This window comes from Microtus ochrogaster, chromosome 7, assembly GCF_000317375.1.
Source record: "Microtus ochrogaster isolate Prairie Vole_2 chromosome 7, MicOch1.0, whole genome shotgun sequence".
Classification (NCBI taxonomy): Eukaryota; Metazoa; Chordata; class Mammalia; order Rodentia; family Cricetidae; genus Microtus; species Microtus ochrogaster.
Genome location: NC_022014.1, coordinates 70,326,206 through 70,345,646, shown reverse-complemented (window position 1 = coordinate 70,345,646; position 19,441 = coordinate 70,326,206). Strand labels below are relative to the sequence as shown.

At 47.7% G+C, this 19,441-nt stretch overlaps 1 protein-coding gene across 1 annotated transcript in view; it reads left to right on the top strand.

Moving 5' to 3' along the window:
• Nucleotides 1-7,237: 7,237 nt before the first annotated feature.
• Abcc3 (ATP binding cassette subfamily C member 3) overlaps nt 7,238-19,441 on the top strand; it is a 53,464-nt gene continuing 41,260 nt past the window's right edge. The window contains exon 1 of the mRNA XM_005350553.2: nt 7,238-7,360. Coding sequence (XP_005350610.1) covers nt 7,316-7,360 — 45 coding nt within the window. The 5' untranslated portion in view covers nt 7,238-7,315. The remainder of the gene's footprint in view (nt 7,361-19,441) is intronic.

Here is a 19,441-nt window from a genome sequence, read left to right as displayed (position 1 = left end):
TCTCTGTGAGTTCGAGGCCAGCCTGGTCTACAAGAGCTAGTTCCAGGACAGGAACCAAAAAAGCTACGGAGAAACCCTGTCTCGAAAAATCCAAAAAAAAAAAAAAAGATATAAAATTAGGTGTAATAGGAAAAGTAATGAGATTCCTCACAGACTTATGGGGATTCCTTCCTATAAAATGTTTTGGCTAAGCTGGGCGGTGGTGGCGCACGCCTTTAATCCCAGCACTCGGGAGGCAGAGGCAGGCGGATCTCTGGGAGTTCGAGACCAGCCTGGTCTACAAAGGGAGTTCCAGGACAGGCTCCAAAGCCACAGAGAAACCCTGTCTCAGAAAACCAAACAAAAAAAAAATGTTTTGGCTAAATTTGAGGTAAATCAAATTGGGTTACAAAGAGAATTTTTATTTTGACGTTATTGATACAAATTACACAGGTCAAATTCATATTAAGGTTCATTCCCAGTTACTCCAAGAAATTCTAACATTAACTTCATTGGAACAATTGATTGATCTAGCATCTTGATAAAAATGCCTTTATCATATAAACTCTTGATGATTGTTGACAAAAATCAAAGACTTGATTCCTCAGATGCATACCGGACTCAGCTGATGTCTCTTGATAAACCTTGTATTGCAGTTTCAGTCAGCCAGATCTCCACAGCTGGTATTGTCAGTACAGGAGCTCACGTTTCTATTATAGCTGAACAATCCTATCTCTCCAGTTATGCTTAGATCTTCAGTAGTAGATATCCAAGGTGGTGGTTGCAAAAGACATCCCCTACCAAGTGTAGGAACATTCCTTGCTGCTCCCAGAATCCAGGGGCCTATTGCAACCGTCTATGTCATCCTTAACCTTTTCCCCTTTGGGGAACAAGACCTCCTGTTTCACGGAGGTTGTAGCAACTCTTTACTTGAGCATCCTTTTTTTCAAAGGGCCACTAAAAAACACCTACCTAAGCTTTCTTGGATAAAAAGATCCCCCTATTTGAGTAAGCCAGTGACCCATTAAAGGGGACAAAGAAATTAAATATTTACATCAGCTAATTTAATAGCATTTTAGGTTGACCATACAGAACCATCTTTTCGGACCTGGATTACTCCTGTTTTCTGTATTTCTGGGGAATCTGGTCAATGGAGGCTTTTATAAGATCTCTGTGCTGTTTATATGCATCGTCATCCCTTTGGTGTCCTCAGCCAGACGGTCCCTCTCCTACCACAGTCCCTCACACTACAATGTAATTGTTATTATTTTGATTGTTTCCAAGACAGGGTTTCTCTGTGGAGCCCTGGATGTCCTAGAACTTGCTCTGTAGACCAGACTGGCCTCAGACTCAGAGATCACATACTTCTGCCTCCTAAGGACTAGGATTAAAGGCATGCATGACCACACCCAGCTCCATGTTATTATTATTATTTTTATTATTGATTTTAAGATTTGTTGTTGTTTTTCAAGACAGAGTTTCTCTGTAGTTTTGGAGCCTGTCCTGGAACTCGCTCTGTAGACCACCAGACTGACTTTGAACTCACAGAGAACTGCCTGTCTCTGCCTCCCAAATGCTAAGATTAAAGGTGTGCGCCACCACCACCTGACTGATTTTAAGATTTTTTAAACTGTCCCTTTACACCCTGATGTTAAAGATTTGCTTTTTCAGTACCTACTTTTTATAATCATGCATCTATGTCTCACTTTCAATGGAATATTCTTCACCAAGTGTGACCAATAGCCTCACCTTCTGCCAATGGTGGGTTAACAAGGTAATATACCCTGTTAAAACAGAGATTCCAGACAGCTATTATGGAGACACTGTTACTCATTCTTTTATTAAAGTTTACTGATTATCGATGTCTATTCCAAGAAAAACAATGTTAAATTCTCTTCAATAGCTCCCAGGTAGTATCAATGGACCTCTGTCTTGACTGGGAATTCCCATGGGGCTTTTTCACCTTTTTGATTCTCTTAAGGGAGACGCTGACTTAAACTCACCTCACACCCCGACTCCTTGCATTGCAGTAACCACAATTAATCATTCCAGGTCTGATGTGGGATGTCCTTCTGTATACTGCAAATATGTGTTGCTTTTAATGGTTGATGAATAAAGCTGTTTTGGCCAATGGCTTAGCAGAGTAAAGCTAGGCAGGAAGTCCAAACAAAGATACAGAGAGAGTAGGCGAAGTCAGGGAGATACCATGTGGCCACCCAAGAAACAAAATGTGAGGTAACAAGCCACGAGCCTCTTGGTAAAATATAAATTGATAGAAATGGGTTAATTTATAGAGAGAGCTAGCCAGTAATAGCCTAAGCCATTGGCCAGACAATTGTAACTGATATTAAGCCACTGAGTGGTTATTTGGGAAGAGGTGGGCAGAGAGAAACTGGCCTAGGGGGACCAGTGGGCTGGAGTAGATTTTACACAGGTCTGCAGCAAAGACAACCTTTTCACAGACACTTAGATTTTGGGGTAGTCACTGGACAATTAACTTCCCCTGTCAGCATTTTAAAACAGTATACCTAAGGAAAATATTTTTACTCAAAAAATGTTTACTCACCAGGTGGTGGTGGTACACGTTTTTAATCCCAGCACTTGGAAGGCAGAAGCAGATCTCTGTGATTTGAGGCCAGCCTGGTCTACAGAGCGAGTTCCAGGACAGTCAGAGAGACACAGAGAAACCCTGTATCAAAAAACCAAAAAATAAAAATAAAAATAAAAAAAATGTTTACTCAGCAATCACTCTTACACAAGGCAGAAGCAGAACTGCCTGACTCACTGAACAAGACTCTGATATTGTTTATTCTTCTGTATCTCAAGACATCCCCAGGAAATAGCTTTTACTGGTTTTTTGTGGGGGACAAATCTCTCTTCATCTCACACCTATAAAGATTCTGTGGAATTTCATTACTTCCTTTATAGGCCTGCTCTCCCACAAGTACACATCCTATTTCTGGTGCATTTATCATTTCTCAGATGGAGCCAATATATCAGGCAAAGACGCCAACCTTGCTGTAACGAGGCTGGAGCATGGCATTCTTTTGTTACCCCCAAAACAGCCCCTACCCTCACTGCCCTTTCTGCCTTCAAACAAATGCTTGTTCAGACTTTCAATTTACAAACTGATTCTTACTATGTGACTCAAGGCATTCTACTTTTATTTCAAGCTATTATGGAGTTTGTGACCCCTGGGGAAAGACCATGGACTTAATTCAATTATAATTAAAGGATTTATTGATTGGCTGCTAGTAGGACGACAGCAGTAAAACTGAATCTCAGGCATGTCGTGAAGAAAGGGGATGTGGAAGGGATTTTTATTTTTATTTATTTTATTTTGTGTGGGTTTTGTTTGTTCATTTGTTTTGAGACAGAATTTCTCTGTGTAGCTCTGGTTGTCCTGGAACTTGATTTGTAAACCAGGCTGGCCTCAAACTCACAGAGACCCTCCTGCCTCTGCCTCCCTAGTGCTGGGTTTAAAGGTGTGTCCACTATCGCATAACAGGAAATGATTTTTTATTTATTATGTATACAGTGTTCTGCCTGCAGGCCAGAAGAGGGCACTGGATCTTTTAGATGATTGTGAGCCGCCATGTGGTCGCTGGAAACCGAACTCAGGACCTCTGGAAGAGCAGCCAGTGCTCTTAACCTCTAAGCCATCTCTCCTGCTCAGGAAACAATTTTTTAAAGGCAAAAGCCACAAGAAGACCTTCAATATCTACAAAAGTAAGCAAAGACTAGTCTGTTCTGCCAAGTTAAATGGACAAGACAAACCACAATAATCCTTGGGTGTCTGCATAAACGAATTACAAAAGCCAAAAAAGTAATTATCCATGTCGTAGCAAGTAGATGGTCATGGCTGTATATCTCTCGGTCAGGGCCACTGATTCAGAGTTACTAGGAACTTGTCTTCCAGGACTAGGGCTAGTGGGCACCAAGACGGAGGGCTAGCATAAAACAGAGTTTCTTTAGCTATCACAAAGCCACCTTAGCTCATACCTCTGATGTGGAATGTCCTTCTGTATATGTGTTGCTTTTATTGGTTAATAAATAAAGCTGTTTTGGCCAATGGCTTAGCAGAGTAAAGCCAGGCGGGAAATCCAAACAGAGATATAGAAAGAGAGTAGGTGGAGTCAAAGATATGCCATGTAGTTGCCGAAGGAGAAAAGTGCTAGAACATTACTGGTAAGTCACAACTTTGTGGCAATACATAGATTAATAAAAATGGGTTAATTTAAGATGTAAGAGCTAGCTGGGAGTATGCCTAAATCATTGACCAAACAATGTTGCAATTAATATAGTTTCTGTGTGATTATTCATGTCCAGGCAGTCTCTGTCTACACACCTCAGACTTATCAGCATTTAGCTCTATGCAAAGCCTCCTTCACAGATGAATTCATTCTGTTTTTATTCAACACATTCAATGGCAAGCAGAATGTCGCCTTGCAAAAGGAAAGTGTAATGATGACAGCTTCGTCATGTCTCTTTCTATCAATTGCTTTCTCCATTCCCTCTCTCATGTATCCAGAGCTTCGCAGAAACAATTTCAGTATCACAGACACAAACTCAACAAAATATCTGGTCCTGCCACCACTGTCATTTGTTGGGCCCCTCCATCCCCAACCTGAGAGTAGTTAGTCCCCTGTGATCTTTGTCTTAACAATCTTTGGCAACTGGGTGTAATTTTTTTTTCTAGACAGGGTTTCTTTGTGTAGCCTTGGCTGTCCTGGAACTAGCTCTTGTAAATCAGGCTGGCCTCGAACTCACAGAGATCCGCCTGCCTCTGCCTCACAAGTGCTGGGATTAAAGGCCTGTGCCACCACCGCCTGGCCATTGACAGATATCTTGAAAGATAAACAGAGTTTGGTGGGTACAGGGAGTTGGGGGAGCTAGGGAGTCGGCAGAGCAGCTTAGAAGGTGGGCTAGGGGCAGGGGTACAATAGTCAAGGGTCCAGGAAACACATCCTGTTCAGGGAGCTGCCTGGAGTAGCCATGTGTGGAAGCTACATACAGGAGAAGGCTCTTGATATCTGTGCCAGATAAAGCTCTGAGGCCCTGGGCAAACTGTGGAATGTCCCAACGTTTGAGATCTCTTGTTCTGGTGAGCCAATTAACCAAAACAATGATGTCATACAAACACTATGCTCATTCTTCAAGGACTGTGTGAAAGAGGCCAGGGGAGTAAATTCGGAGCATTTCCAGAGGCGGAGGAAGGCAAGGATCGCCAGGGACTGTACGTTGTTTGTGGAACCTCCCACCTGTATGGTATGGTAAGGTAAGGATGGAAGGTAAGGCAGGATGGAAAGGCTGATGTCACAGAAGATGGAGATTTGCTCCAGTGCTGAAACCAGATTCCTGTCCTTAAATCAGAGAGCTAACTGGTGGACTCCACGCTGACCTTGAGCTGGAAGGTCCCAGGGAACCAGAAGGGTACTTGGGGTAGCTCACTTCCTAAAGGGTACCAGAGGGAGGCCCCTTAGTCTCCTCAAACCATAGCCAGACTCTAAGAGAGAGTCAGTAGTAAAATGCCAGGCAGAGGTGCTGGGAAGTTGTGTTCAGGGATAATGGAAGGCTTAGAGACTGATTCCCAGATGCTCTGGTCTTAGGGGCCTGGACCATGGTGTAGGAAGAGAGCTTCCATGGCACTTCGCTCACTTATAAGGTGAAACTGGGTCCCAGAGACACAAGGAGCCTGTTAAGGTTACATAGAGCACAAAAGTTCCTACCTGAGGCAGGAAGGGGAAGTAGAGGTGACTCAGTTGGCCATGAGGACCTTTTAGACTTGCAAAGAAGAGAGACTTCGCAAGTAAATGTAACCAAAAGTACACTGACAAGATGTGAAAACTCCTAAAGTCTTCTGCACAGAGAGAAGGTTGAGAGAAGGCAGCGTGGGAAAGAAGGAGAAAAAAGGGCTGAGAGAATCTGCACAGGTCCCCAGAAAAACCACCTGGGAAGCGGGGAGAAACCTCATTCACCATTGCCCACCTCACGCTACTGATTCATCTCTATTCTGGCTTCCAGGACTTCCTGCCTGCAGTCCAGACAGGTAGGAGATGATCTTTTCTGCACTATCCTCCTGGATCCCTGCAATACGTGCATGAACCCCAGGAGGCTAGAAATACCTTGTCCTGCCTGGGAAACAAGTGCCAGGGAGATCTCTCTGTCTCTCTCTCTCTGTCTCTGTCTCTGTCTCTCTCTCTCTCTCTCTCTCACACACACACACACACACACACACACACACACACACACACACCAGGAGCTTGCATGTAAAGATGGTAAATTAGACCAAGAAGATTATTTTGCTTAGCTCCAGGGATGGGTTATGGTAAGTTGGGATCTTATCAGGGAAGAGAGAGATGGAGGGGATCCCAGCACAACCAAGCTGGGAAGGCCATTTTAGCAGACCGACAATGTGGAGGTTCAACTTTAAGATGAGGTTGCTAGTATGGATCTCCTCCTGGGGTCTCACTGCCCATCCCCACCCTGGTCAGAGTGAAATAGAATTAACATATGTTACATGCAATACATATGCTTTATATACTTTTCTGTGGACTCCTCAGAAAAGCCTAAAGGATTCCATATAGTAATCCATACTTTACCAGTGCAAAATTGGGGTGCAGAAGTGTCCTGGGCAAGACTAGGGAGCCACAGAGCTTCAGAAGGCAGCAGCTTAAGAGGACCACAAGGAGGCCACACACCCATCTATTTGGTACTAGGACCAACTGCATGCCTCACTTTCTTGCTATACACATGCAGGTGCACACATCACAGATACAGAGCCATTGTCTGTCAGTTGTTTCTGACAACTTGTGGGGAAGAGGAAGAAGACTACTAGGCTCACAAGCACTTCTCATGTTATAGATGATGAAACGCGAGTGAGATGATCCTGTGTTTACAAAATCAGAAGTGACCCTGCCTTTATAAAGTACTTCTTTTACAGTGAGAAGCTTGCTAAATGCCTCTTCAGGTCTTTCTGACTGGGTTGAAAGTATGCGTGTTTCAGATCCCACTGGAAAGCTGATTAAGACTCTTTCCCAGGCCCATCAGCTTTGGGGTCTAGTAGCTCAAGGGCCACTGGAAGAGACTCGTCCTGTCAACCACCTTTCCTCACTCTGCAGTCCCTTCCAGGGTTGCAATTTTAGGTACCAGCAGTTTTATTGAGGCGAAGACCCGTGTCGCAATTGCTGAGAAGGACCGGGAGAACTTGACCAGAGGACCCGAGGGCGGGGCCGGGAGGAGTGCCGATCGAGCTGGGAGTTGGAGGCGGCTCCGGGGCAGTTCTGCTGGGGCTGTGCTGAATCGAGATCTCAGTCCTGCCGTGCACCTGAGCCACATGGACCGCCTGTGCGGCTCCGGGGAGCTGGGTTCCAAGTTCTGGGTAAGGCCAGCATCTCAGGATCCGGGATCCGTGCTGCAGAGGGAGTAGTTGTCAATCGCGGAAGTCCGGTCTCCCACTCGGCCACGGCTTTCCGGGGAAGGCACGGGACTAGGGGCGCAGCGGCTGATCCGTGGGTAGGGTGTGTATAGCCAGGTCCGAAAGGGTCTAGGCACCCGAGAGGGAACAATGGGTGCCGAAAAGGTGTGTGGCCACGATGCCAAAGCATCAGCTGGTCGGGACCTTTATTGCCATGCCTTTCCCTGCCGCGTGGAGGAGCTAGGCAGGAGGCACACTCCTGGCATGGTAGTGGGTCATCAGGAATTGGAAAGCTATGGTACTTACTTGCCTGTTGGTCTCAGCACCTCTGTCAGTTGACCCCAGGGTACAGAAGGGGCATTTTGCATTTTGCCTGCATCCCATGAAACTCCCAGCACCCGATCTATTAACTATTGCTTGGTTATCCACCCAGTCTTCCTGCGCTACACCCTAGGGCATTCAGAGCCCTGCTCAGTCAGGTATTTGGTATGGCTAGACCTTCGAGGCTCCATTTTTGGGGGGGAGCCACTATTTCTGTGGACAAGATCTACCCGGTTGCAGTTCTGTGAGAAGGCCCTATTTACATCCAGGGTATAAGAGAAAGAGGTGGCCAGCTGGTGATGGTGCTTGCCTTTAATCCCAGCACTGGGGAGGCAGAGATAGATGGATCTTTATGAGTTCGAGACCAGCTTGGTCTACAGAGCAAGTTCCAGGACACTGAGAAATCCTGTCTCAAAAAACCAAAGAGAGAGAGAGAGAGAGAGAGAGAGAGAGAGAGAGAGAGAGAGAGAGAGGTGGACTGAGCCCAGCCCTCTCCTTTGATAGATGGGGGAAATGGAGGGCCAGAGAAGAAGGGGCTGGACCCAAAGCACCCAATTCCATGAAACCAGAGCAAGCAAACTACTGGATGATAGCTCAAGGATGGGGCACTTGCCTCACATGCAGGAGACAATGGGTTCAAAGCCCAGCCAGCACTGCATGCGCGCATGCGCACGTGCTCACACACGCACGTATGTACACACACATGCAACCCCTGTGGCTTCCATCAAATTCTTTCATAAGGCAGCTTGGGTATCCGAAGTGTGTGCATCCTGAGGGCTCCTCTACCTGGCAAGACAACTGACGGTAGAATCTCAGTTTCACAGGCAGACCTAATAGGGGGCGAATTTCTGGTCACTCGTGAGCTGGTTTCAAAGCTAGACTCGGGATCGTAGCACGTAAGCCTTTTCCCATTATCACCTATTTTGTATACATATTTGGTGGGTGTACGTCTCTGGTGTGTGCAGATAAGTGTGTGCAGGGGTAAGGGTGAGGTGTTGTGCATAGACGTGTACTGTTTGCCGGTGTGTTCACAGGTGTGTGTGTAGAAGTCGAGAACCATACTCTAAGGTTGTTGTTGTTTAAGGTGTCTTGGGCCGGGCGGTGGTGGCGCACGCCTGTAATCCCAGCACTCGGGAGGCAGAGTCAGGTGGATCTCTGTGAGTTCGAGACCAGCCTGGTCTACAGAGCTAGTTCCAGGACAGGCTCCAAAACCACAGAGAAACCCTGTCTCAAAAAAAACCAAAAAAAAAAAAAGTGTCTTGGACTAGGTGGGCACAAAGTGTTTTGTGGATTTGGGAGAAGTAAGCGCAATAGAGTACTTTCCCCACCGGGGACTGCCACGTGTCTAGAGGCTGGAAGGTGCGTAGCAGCTTGTCACTCCGTATTTGGGAGATCAAAGTAGGAGAACGGGAAATTCAAGGTCACACTTGGCTACACAACAAGCTCAAGACCAGCCTAAGAGACAGGAGAGCTTATCTTCAAACAAGCAAACAAACAACAACAAAAATTGTCTTTGGGGACCACTCTTTTTCTTTGGATCACTAACTGGTTCCAGGTCGAATCATCCAGGCTGACATGGCCTCTGTTCTCAAAGGCCCAGAGGTGACCCTTGGCTTATCAGTACATCTCCTTTCTCTGTTCACTTGGGCTTGGCAAGCGTGACTTCAGCATGGGCATGGTCACAGTGACTAGGCAAAAAGTTTGACAGTCGGGAGGGCAGATATGCCAAGCCTCAGGGGCAGCCTTCCTTGTTCCTTGGTGGCAATGAAGCCCTGAGTAATCGAAACTGCTCAAGGCAATGCTCTCCAAAGCCTGGAACTAGAAACCTCAGGAATTCGCCCCCTCCCCCCTTCCCAAGCTTGGAGCTTGGGCAGGGCTTTAGCTAACCCAGCCTTTCAATGTAGAGTCTTGAAGAGAAAAGGACACATGGCTAGTATGGCCCTGGTAGGGTCACACGTTACAGAGCACTGGACTAAGAAAGAGACAAGAAGCCTGTGGCACTGCCTGGCTGAACTTTATTTTTTATTATTAACCTCTAGGCTTTATTATTATAATTGTAGGAGACTTCAATCATTTGGAGATTAACAGAATGATTTATACATTATATATTGAGATACTTGTAACAGGCATGAAGAAGACAGTATCCTTCATGAAAGAGTGAAAGTGAAAGGTAGATTAGATGTAAAAGGGATGGATAACAATCAGCAGAACTGGCAGGTTTCCCATTTCCGAGAAATGTGTTTGTCCTCAGCTACAGCGGTTAAACATGTCATAATGATCCCTTAGCCAGCTGTCCCCCTGCCTGGCTGCGCCCTGGCCCTGGAACTTAACACTGTTCATGAGGCCGTGTGGGTGGGAGCTTATCTCTACTGTGACCCTTTGAGGGGGTCTCTGCTTAAACGTCTTCAGTCACAGGGAACTGATTCCTCTGGCCACCCCAGACTGGACACATCCTCCCTCTTCTATATGATCTTGGCTTCTGAAGGCCATTCATTCCTGGCTGCACTGGTCGATGGCTTCATGTTGGGGTCTGAGAAAGCAGGACACTTCTAGTTCAGCCCTGGGAGTTTGCAGAGCTAGGATGTGCAAGGTGCTCAGGCTAGGAGGCTGGAGCCTAAGCTGTAGCTCAGTTACCCAAAAGGCTGGCTCTCTGGGCTAGACTTCCTTAGTGCTGTTTTGCCTTTCATTTGCGCCACCTTTAAGTCAGCTGCACCCTTGAACCTTAGCAGCTGCGGTGAGGAGTGACCAGGGTAGCCAGGAAAACCTGAACAGAGGAGAAAATGGAGCAGAGGGTGTGGTGGTCAGGCCATTCTGGGCCACTTGTCTACCCACACTTTCCCTAGTGTCTCGTGGCCTTTCTTTCTCCACCTACAAAATAAGGAAGTGAACCACCTGCTGCTTACTTTGCAAAATGTTTATGGAGATCAAAGAAAATAGAGGATGTGAAATAAAGTTGGGAAGCAAGAAGCTCTGTTGGCAGGTCCCTGCAATCCTACCGACTGGAGGGAAGGCAGAAGAATGAGGCCAGAATGGGTGTTAGAACCCTGGTCCTGGGAAAAAAGGACTGGCTTCCAGCTGTTTCCAGGGGATCAGGGAGCTCACTCCCCGGAAGGGTAGGAACCTGGGGACCTGTGACCCAGTGGACACACCCACCCTTGTATGTTCACACACGCTGCTTGCTAGGTGGCAAGACACTGCTCCTCCACTCCCTCCGCGTCATCTCACTGGGGCATAGTATCAGCATCTCAGAGTATACCTCACGTTTGCACGGAAATAAATTCCAAAGGCGCACTAGGCCAAAGGAAGACTCAGTCTCAAAAAACAAGAACAGAACATGGTGTCACCTGTTTATAATCCCAAGATTTGGGAGGTTGAGGCAGGAGGATCAGGAGTTACAGGACAGCCTCTAGCTATGTAGCAAATTTGAGGTCAGCCTGAGTTACATGAGGTCCTCAAAAAACAAAACCCAGCCGGGTGGTAGTGGCACACACCTATAATCCCACAGCACTCAGGAGACAGGTAGGAGGATCTCTGAGTTTGAGGCCAGCCTGGTCTACAGAGTTCCAGGACAACCAGGGATGTTACACAAAGAAACCCTGTCTCAAAAAAGCAAACACAAAACAAAGACCTGAAGAGTGAGATGCAAGAGACCAAGGGTGTCTCCAGGATGGAGGAGGTTGTGAATTATCCTTGCTGGGCTTGCTGCCCCATGCTGAGAGGGTCACTGTCTGTTTTGAGATGGTTAGCACTCACTGGGCTGAAGGAAGTACACAGAGAAACCTGGACTGTTCGCTCTCAGAAAGTTTAGTCTGCATAATTCGCCTGATCCCATTCCCACTGGAAGCCTAGAAATCCAGAGGCTGACTTGGTATATCTAAAAATAATCAAAACTGCCCAAAAAATAGCGGGTTCCCTGTCACTAGGGGTGTGTAGGTACTTGATTTGAAACCACCTTGTGGGAAGAGAACCCGAGCAAGAAAAGGAGGTGGTCCTAACTTCAGATTCTGGGAGCAACTGAGAAGAGGGAAGTTTTGGCCACTGGAGATCCTCTGGTTTCTTCCCCCTGATTTCTGGATTCTTCTTTCCCTGGCTTTCTCATTGTTCCAAATGTAAGCCTACTTAGCAGCAGCTCTTGATCCCGTGGGTCCCACAAGGGTCAGGCCCATGTGGAAAAGATAAGTAATTCTCACTGCTTCCTTGGCTACCCACTCACCCAGGAGGGGGGGTGGGCTGAGCATTCCTGTGTCTCCTTCTCTGGCTACTAGGTATGGAACTATGGGAAGTCACTCACCCTCGGAGTCTAGCTGCGCTTAGGTGGTTCTGGTCCTCCTACTTCAGCTGCTTGCTGGTGATTCTGGGAAGTTGAGCCTCAGACTTGTGATACAGGGCCATAACTCAGGTGCTCTAAACCTTAGAGCTCTAGGTATTAGGGACTCCAAAGGGTCTTCTTTTTTAAAAAAAATGATTTATTTAACTATTTTATGTGCATGAAGGTATCAGAATCCCCTAGAACTGGAGTTAGAGACAGCTGTGAACTGCCATGTGGGTGTTGGGAATTAAACCCAGTGCTCTTAACTGCTAAGCCATCTCTCCAGGCTCCAGGGCGTCCTCTTGAATTATTAGGCAACCATCAAAAGGCATGAGTAGTGGACAAGGTTCAAGTTTCGAGGTATTGGGCTCCCAAAGGAAGACAGTGTCCTGCAAAGAGGCTGTAGGTGGAAGGACAGTCTGAATGGACATCTGAATAGAAGGAGCTCACGCTTTAGCCAGCTAGACACCCAAGCTTAGTATCTCTTTCCAGGGACCTAATCACCCCTGCTGGACCAGGCCTCTGGAAAAATATTTCCATTAAAGCTAGAGATACTGAACCTCAGGCTTGTTAGCTTTGGCCTCTGAGTTCTCGGTTTCTGGCTGGGAGATACAGTCCCTTAAGGTTCCAGATTGTCTCCTGTTCTCTGGATCCAGGCTGAAGGCAGAAACTTAGGACAGGAAGTGAATCGGGCCCAGCCTGGGAGAGGATGCTTTGCAAAATCTCCTGGCTTCCCTCCCCATCCTGCCCCCCACATGGTCTTGGAGGTGTGTCTATAATCCCATTGCTCAGGAAGCAGAAGCAGAAAGACTGACATGAGTATGAGTCTTTGGCTTTATTTAGTGAGATCTTGGAAGGAGCGAACAAAGGGCTGAAGATATGGAGGAGGGCTAGCCAAGCGTGCACAAAGCTCGGGTTTCATTCCAAACACCACACCTGTAACCCCAGCACTTAGCATGTGGAGGTAGGAGGATTCGAGGCCTCTCTCAGCTACATATTTCCCTTGAGGTCAACCTAGTCTACATAAGAACCCATCCCACAAAATGAACAACAGGGACTAGAGAGATGGCCCAATGGGTAAGAATGCTTCTTGCTCTTCCATAGGATCTGAATTCAAATTCCCAGAACTAGAATCAGGTGGCTCAGGAACACCTGTAACTGCAGTTCCAACTTCTGGCCTCCTCGGGCAACTGCGCTCTCAAAGTGTAGATGCATACACAGACACGCCTATACATGATTTAAAATTACAAAAGCAAATCCTAAAACAATAACATCAAAAAGGCATTGGAGTGCAAATGGCCTACGTCGGAGGCCAGGACTGAAAGTCTGTGATTACGTCCCCTCCCCCACAGGTTGCCTCCAGACTCCGGACACCAGCTAGGCTATTCTCTTGTCCAGGGCGCTGTGCTGAGAGAGGGTGTGGTTAAGAGTGGGGTCTTGAGCCTGGATTGGATTTCTCTTCCAAACCGGACATTCCAGTTTGAATTCGGCTTGTTCCCAGCACTCAGCTGGTCCATCGCCAGACATGGACAGCCCCTACGCCTCAGCTCCCTGAGTGAACTGCTCCAGGAGGGAGGACAGGCAGCATGGGTCAGAGACGATCAGGGGGTTGAGAGGGTTAATGCAGGTGGATGTCACACTAACACTGACAGGGCACCAAGGGGGCAGACTCGACCCCAAGGGTGGGGCCTGGGACTTGGGTTACATTACCTGGGTTCAAGTTCCACATAAACCGTGGGTCCCAGGTGTCCTGGCACACAGTGGCACTCATTAACTAAAGCCCTTCTGGAATGCCAGCCCTTTTCAGGAATGAGAGGTGTGTTAGGCTGTGTTAGCCCTCACTGGCCTCCCAGGCTTCCTGTTTTTGTCTAAACAGCTCATTGAGGGTGGAGGGAATCAAAGCATGCCCCCCCGCCCCCCCCCCCGTTTTCTGCTGAGACATGTGATCTTACCCATCAGTCACTTCCCAGTGACCTCAGGAGCTGTCTAGCACTGATGGCCCCTCACCCCACCATACAGGATTGAGGAAGTAATGAATCTTCTTTGGACAGGGTCTGTCAGCAGCCTGAGGCCTGGGAGATTGGCTGGCAGAACTGGGGCACAGAAGGCTGGAGTCCTCATCCCCCTCCCCTGCCACTGGTTTGAGTCCACAGGGATCTCAGCCTCGGTGCCCATTAAGGGGCATCTGCCCTGTGGTCCATTCTGGGTGCCGGACCTTCCACCTTATCAGCTCCACCCAGCTGTTTAATCTCAGTGTTAAGGAAGCTGTTGTTGCTATGGAGACCAAGTGGATGACTCTGGCGGGAGTTGGGGGGGGACTGTGGGGCTGGGCTGCCTCCCAGCTGATGCTCCTCAGACCAGGAGTGGAAGGGGAGTGTTAAGGAGCCCCTTCCATTCTGCCTGAGGGAGACCAGGAAATGACTTCAACCATTCCTGTCCTCAGTGACACTTCCACTTGGGTACTTTAGGCTCGAAGCCCCTTGAGTTGTTAAGATGGTGCTTAGAGAAACAGCGTGATGCCGTCCTGGTGTTCAGCTCCTGAAGCCGGGGCTCGGGAGAGCACATTACTCATTCATGCATTTTGTTCAGTCAGCGTCTACAGAGAGTATGCCTTCTGGTTGATGGCCCGACAGTGACAGGCAAGCAGGTGGGACGACAAGCCGGATGGTTGCTCTGAGCTCTGGAGGTCCTGCCTGAGTGTTTTTCCTTGAGAGAAGAACCAAAGTTACTCAGTTAAGATGGGATGGGGGAGAGAACTGATCCAGGCTCAAGACCCCACTCTCAATCACACCGTCTCAGCGCAGCGCCCTGGACAAGAGAATAGCCTAGCTGGTGTCCTGACTCTGGAGGCAACCTGTAGGGGAGGGGGCATAGTCACAGACTTTCAGTCCTGGCCTCCAATGTAGGCCGTTTGCAAGCCAATGCTTTTTTGTTGCTATTGTTTGAGGATTTGCTTTTATAATTCTCAGTTATGTATAGGTGTGTCTGTGTATACATCTGCGCTTGGGAGAGCGGTTGCCCGAGGAGACCAGAAGTCGGATCCCCCATAACTGGAGTTACAGCTGTAACTCTAGGCAGGGAGGAGCATCATGGTCCACCAAAGCTGTTCTTTAGCAAACCTGTCCTCAGGGAGCCCATATTCTAGTAGGAGAAGGTAGAAAATTCATAACTGAAAACAATTCACTTGTCTCTAATGAGAGAAGGCGTTAAGGGGCTACGGAGAAAACAGAATGGGTGAGGGAGGCCTGCAGGGTTAAGGAGGGGGCTAGGGAGGCCGCAGTTCTAATTAGGAAGCCAAGATGAACTTTCATGAGACAGTATAAAATGGAAGAAAAGCTGCAGTCAGTGACGGATGGCCAGGTCCCAGGGCAGGATCCTAGGGCAGGCTGAGGCAAGAAGGTCAGACGAGGTCAGATGAGGAGGAAGCTGGTAGTGGTTTTGAGGGCTGTGTGACATTTCCTAATTTTTCCTTAAATGCTAGTTTAAAAAAAAAAGGCAAAACAAAGCAATGTAACGGCTGTGTGGTCTGATGGGCATGGGATCTGATGGGCGCGTGGGATCTGACTGGCGTGGGATCTGGCTCAGGCTTCCAATAGATCTTTCCCTGTTGTACTAGTAAAGAAAATGAAAGGACAAGAGGCTGAGTCAGAAGCAGGAAACCGGAAGGAAGGCTCTGGAAATAATCCAGGCAGGAGAGTAGAGAATGAAGAAGCCAGATTCTAGAGTGATGGGGTAAGGTAGGTTGAGGTTTCCTGTCTATGGGTAAGGATGGTGAAATAGAGCATGGCCACAGAGTTGTGTTTAAACTTTGTGTGTACAAGAGGTGGCTGCTTTTGTTTGAGACAGGGCCTTGCTGGTAGCCTAGGATGGGCATGCTGTGGAGCTAGGATAGTACGTGTGTGTCACTATACCTGACTTCCCACCTGCTCTTTTGGACAGAGTGGATAGGGTTTGCTGATCTTGCTGATCGACTTAGGACAGGCAGTGGTGGCGCACGCCTTTAATCCTAGCACTCAGGAGGCAGAGGCAGGAGGATCTCTGTGAGTTTGAGGCCAGCCTGGTTTACAAGAGCCAGGACATGCATCAAAGCTACACAGAGACACCCTGTTTCAAAAAACCCAAATAAATAAATAAATAAATGGAAGAAGAAGAGAGACAAGGACAAAACTGGGTTGCCTAGGGTGATTTGGTCCTGAAGGGAGGAGGGAGGGAGAAGGAGAGATCTGGAGGGATGTAGAGAGGAAGAAAGACAGTGCCTGTCGCCAAGGTAGGCAGGCAGCAGGAGGGGTCTCCCAGTTCCGGACCTGTGATGTCTGGGATGTGCCATAGATCTCCTAGCAATAGCTGTGGGGGAATAATCTGAGATTCAGGAATGAACAGGTGCCTACTGTCTCCAAGGAGACTGTGCCCAATCAGAACACATCTTCCACAAGGAGAGGCACCCAGATAGGACCTTTGCAGGCTCAGAGTAACCATCCGATTCTTATTCCCCGAGGGTACTTGGTTGTGGCTATACTCTTAGTGTTTATGTAATGAAATATGTCCCCAGTAGCTTGTTGTCCTGAAGTGTGACCAGGTAACAGTTAGGCATTTCCATTTTGCCATTCATCGCTCCTTCAGGGAAGGTGGCTGTGGGTCTGTCATTACTTGTTTCTGGAAAGTGGAGCTCAGAGGGTTGTGGGAACCTGCCACCATTACATGACTCGAAAGTGGCAGAACTGAGTATAGTGTTACATCTCTGTAATGATGACACATGGTAGGTGAAGGCAGCAGGATCAAGGGTTCAAAGCCAGCCTAGTGAGTTCAAGGGTTACACAAAAGCTTGCCTCAGACAAGCAAACTGATGGAGCTGTATACATCTACAGCACCAGGACTGTGTCCTCTGAACCAAGCGTACCTGCCAAGCATACTGTGGACCCATACATAGGCTCTCTCACCCAACACTCCCTTGTTTAACAGCTTCTGGTCTGCTCCAAGGCAACTGTCCCCATGGTGGAAGTGGGATGGGGGTGGTGCAGCATATGAAGAAAACAAGAGGAGAGCATGGAGTACTCCCTAAATGTCTGCAAAGCTCAGGGAAAAGGGTGTCTTATGGTCTAAGAGTCCAAGAATGGGTTTGGAGAAACTGTCACATTGCGTGCCCCAAAGCCAGGATATTTGTCTTGGCTCCACCGTGTCAACTGTCCCTGAACTTGTTGCCAAAGTCAATGGCAAACTAAACCCAGCGTCATCCCTGTTACATATTTCAGAAACTTCCTCTAAGCTCTCCGCAGGACAATGACCCTGTGAGGACAGGCGTAAAATGCTGGAAAAGCTTTGGGGTGTAAGACTGTAAGACAATGCTGAAGCCATTTCTGACAACTCTGAATCCTCTCAGCCTCCGTGCCATAGTGCTTCCCCTCCTCCCCTGGGAACCAAGGACCTAACAGCCACACATGCTCATACTCAGTTCCTGAACAATTACCCATATACGTACGTTTTGATTCAGTCCCCTGGGAAACTGGGTCAAAATGACCTCTTACCTCATCTGATCTGGCAACAGCTCTCCAGTCAATTATTGGTAATAGCCCTTTAGAATAAGCCGATCAGAATAGTCAAAGAACAACCCCCCTTGCTTCTGTGGCCCCTTTAAAAGTAGACTGTACCAGCTATTCGAGGTCTCTCGGCTTCCCGAATGCTAGGGGACCCTGTCATGACAGAATTAATAAAATCCTCATGCTTTTGCATTGGCTGTGGTGTATGAGATGGTCTCTGGGGGTGACTCCTCCTCGGTGTTTGGACGCCAGAGTCCAACAGTATAGCCTAGTGGTAGAGTACTTGGCTTGCTTGAGTGAGACGCAATGCCCCCAAAATGGGGAAGACTTTTTCAACATATAGAGTTGGTTTTTTGTTGTTGTTGCTTTTGTTTTTTGGTTTTGTTTTTTGGTTTTTCGAGACAGGGTTTCACTGTGGTTTTGGAGTCTGTCCTGGAACTAGCTCTGGTAGACCAGGCTGGTCTCGAACTCACAGAGATCCACCTGCCTCTGCCTTCCAAGTGCTGGGATTAAAGGCGTGCGCCACCACTAACCGACCGGCTTAGAGTTGGTTTTTTGCTTTTGTTTTGTTTCTGTTGTTGTTGTCGTGGTGGGGGATGGGGAGCATGCCATGGTGCCTGTGTGGAGGTCAGGGGACAACTTTGAGAAGTTGGTTCTCTTCTTCCACCATGTGTGTTCTGAGGAAATGAACTTTGGTTGTGAGGCTTGGTGGTCAGTGCTCTTATCTGCTGAGTCAACTCCTCCCTCCCTCGGCATGTAGTTTTGGAAGCTTCATACGTACGGAACTGAAAGAAGGTGCCTGTTTTCATATCTACACACAGCTGTTAGGGGAAGGGCATTTGCTTGCTTGAAGCCAGACATAACTCACAAAGCAGGTTTTCTTCTGGGTTACCAACCAGCTCCCAAATCATGACACAGAGACTTACTGTTAGTTATGAATGCTCAACCTTATCTTAGGCTTGTCCCACTAGCTATTATAACTTTATTTAACTTGTTTCTCTTTATCTACGTTTTGCCTTGGGGCTTTTTACCTTTTATCCCGTATGTCCTACTCCATGCCTAGCTGGCTGGCGGCTACTTGGCTGGCGGCAACCTGGCTGGCTGGCGGCAACCTGGCTGGCTGGATCTGGCATTTCTTTCTCCCTCGCTCTCTCTTTGTCTTCTCTCTCAGGGCCTAGATTCCTCCTCCTCCTCCTCCTCCTCCTCTTCCTCCTTCTCCTCTTCTTCCTCCTTCTCCTCTTCCTCCTCCTCCTCCTCCTATTTATTCCCTCTGCATGTCAGCCCTGACTATCCCTCTATTGCCTTGCTTTTGGCCATTTAGTTTATTATTAGACCAATAGGGTGCCTTAAGCAAGTAAGGTAAAACAGCAACATAGCTTTACATAATTAAACAAATACAGCGTAAACAAGTATAGACATCTTCACATAGTTAAGAATGCAACATACGCAAATGTAACACACCTTTGCCTAGTTAAAGTAATATTCCACAACTATTGTGTGAGTATGTATGCATGGGAGTATATGTGTGTGCATGAGTGTACCACAGAGCATATGAGACAGGGTCTCTTGTTTGCAGCAGCATATACCAGGCTAGCTGGCCTGGTTTTGGAGGATTCTGTCTCCACCACCATTACAGATGTGGCTTCTGTGCCCCTCCCCCCTTTTGTGGATTCTGGAACTTGAACTCTGATCCTCAGGTCTGTGAGGCAAGTGCTTTATCAATTGAGCCATCTCCCCAAACCCCAATAGATACCTTTTAAAAGATATGAGATACCTCATAACCACTGGGCAGTGGTGGCGCACGCCTTTAATCCCAGCACTCGGGAGGCAGAGGCAGGCAGATCTCTGTGAGTTCGAGGCCAGCCTGGTCTACAAGAGCTA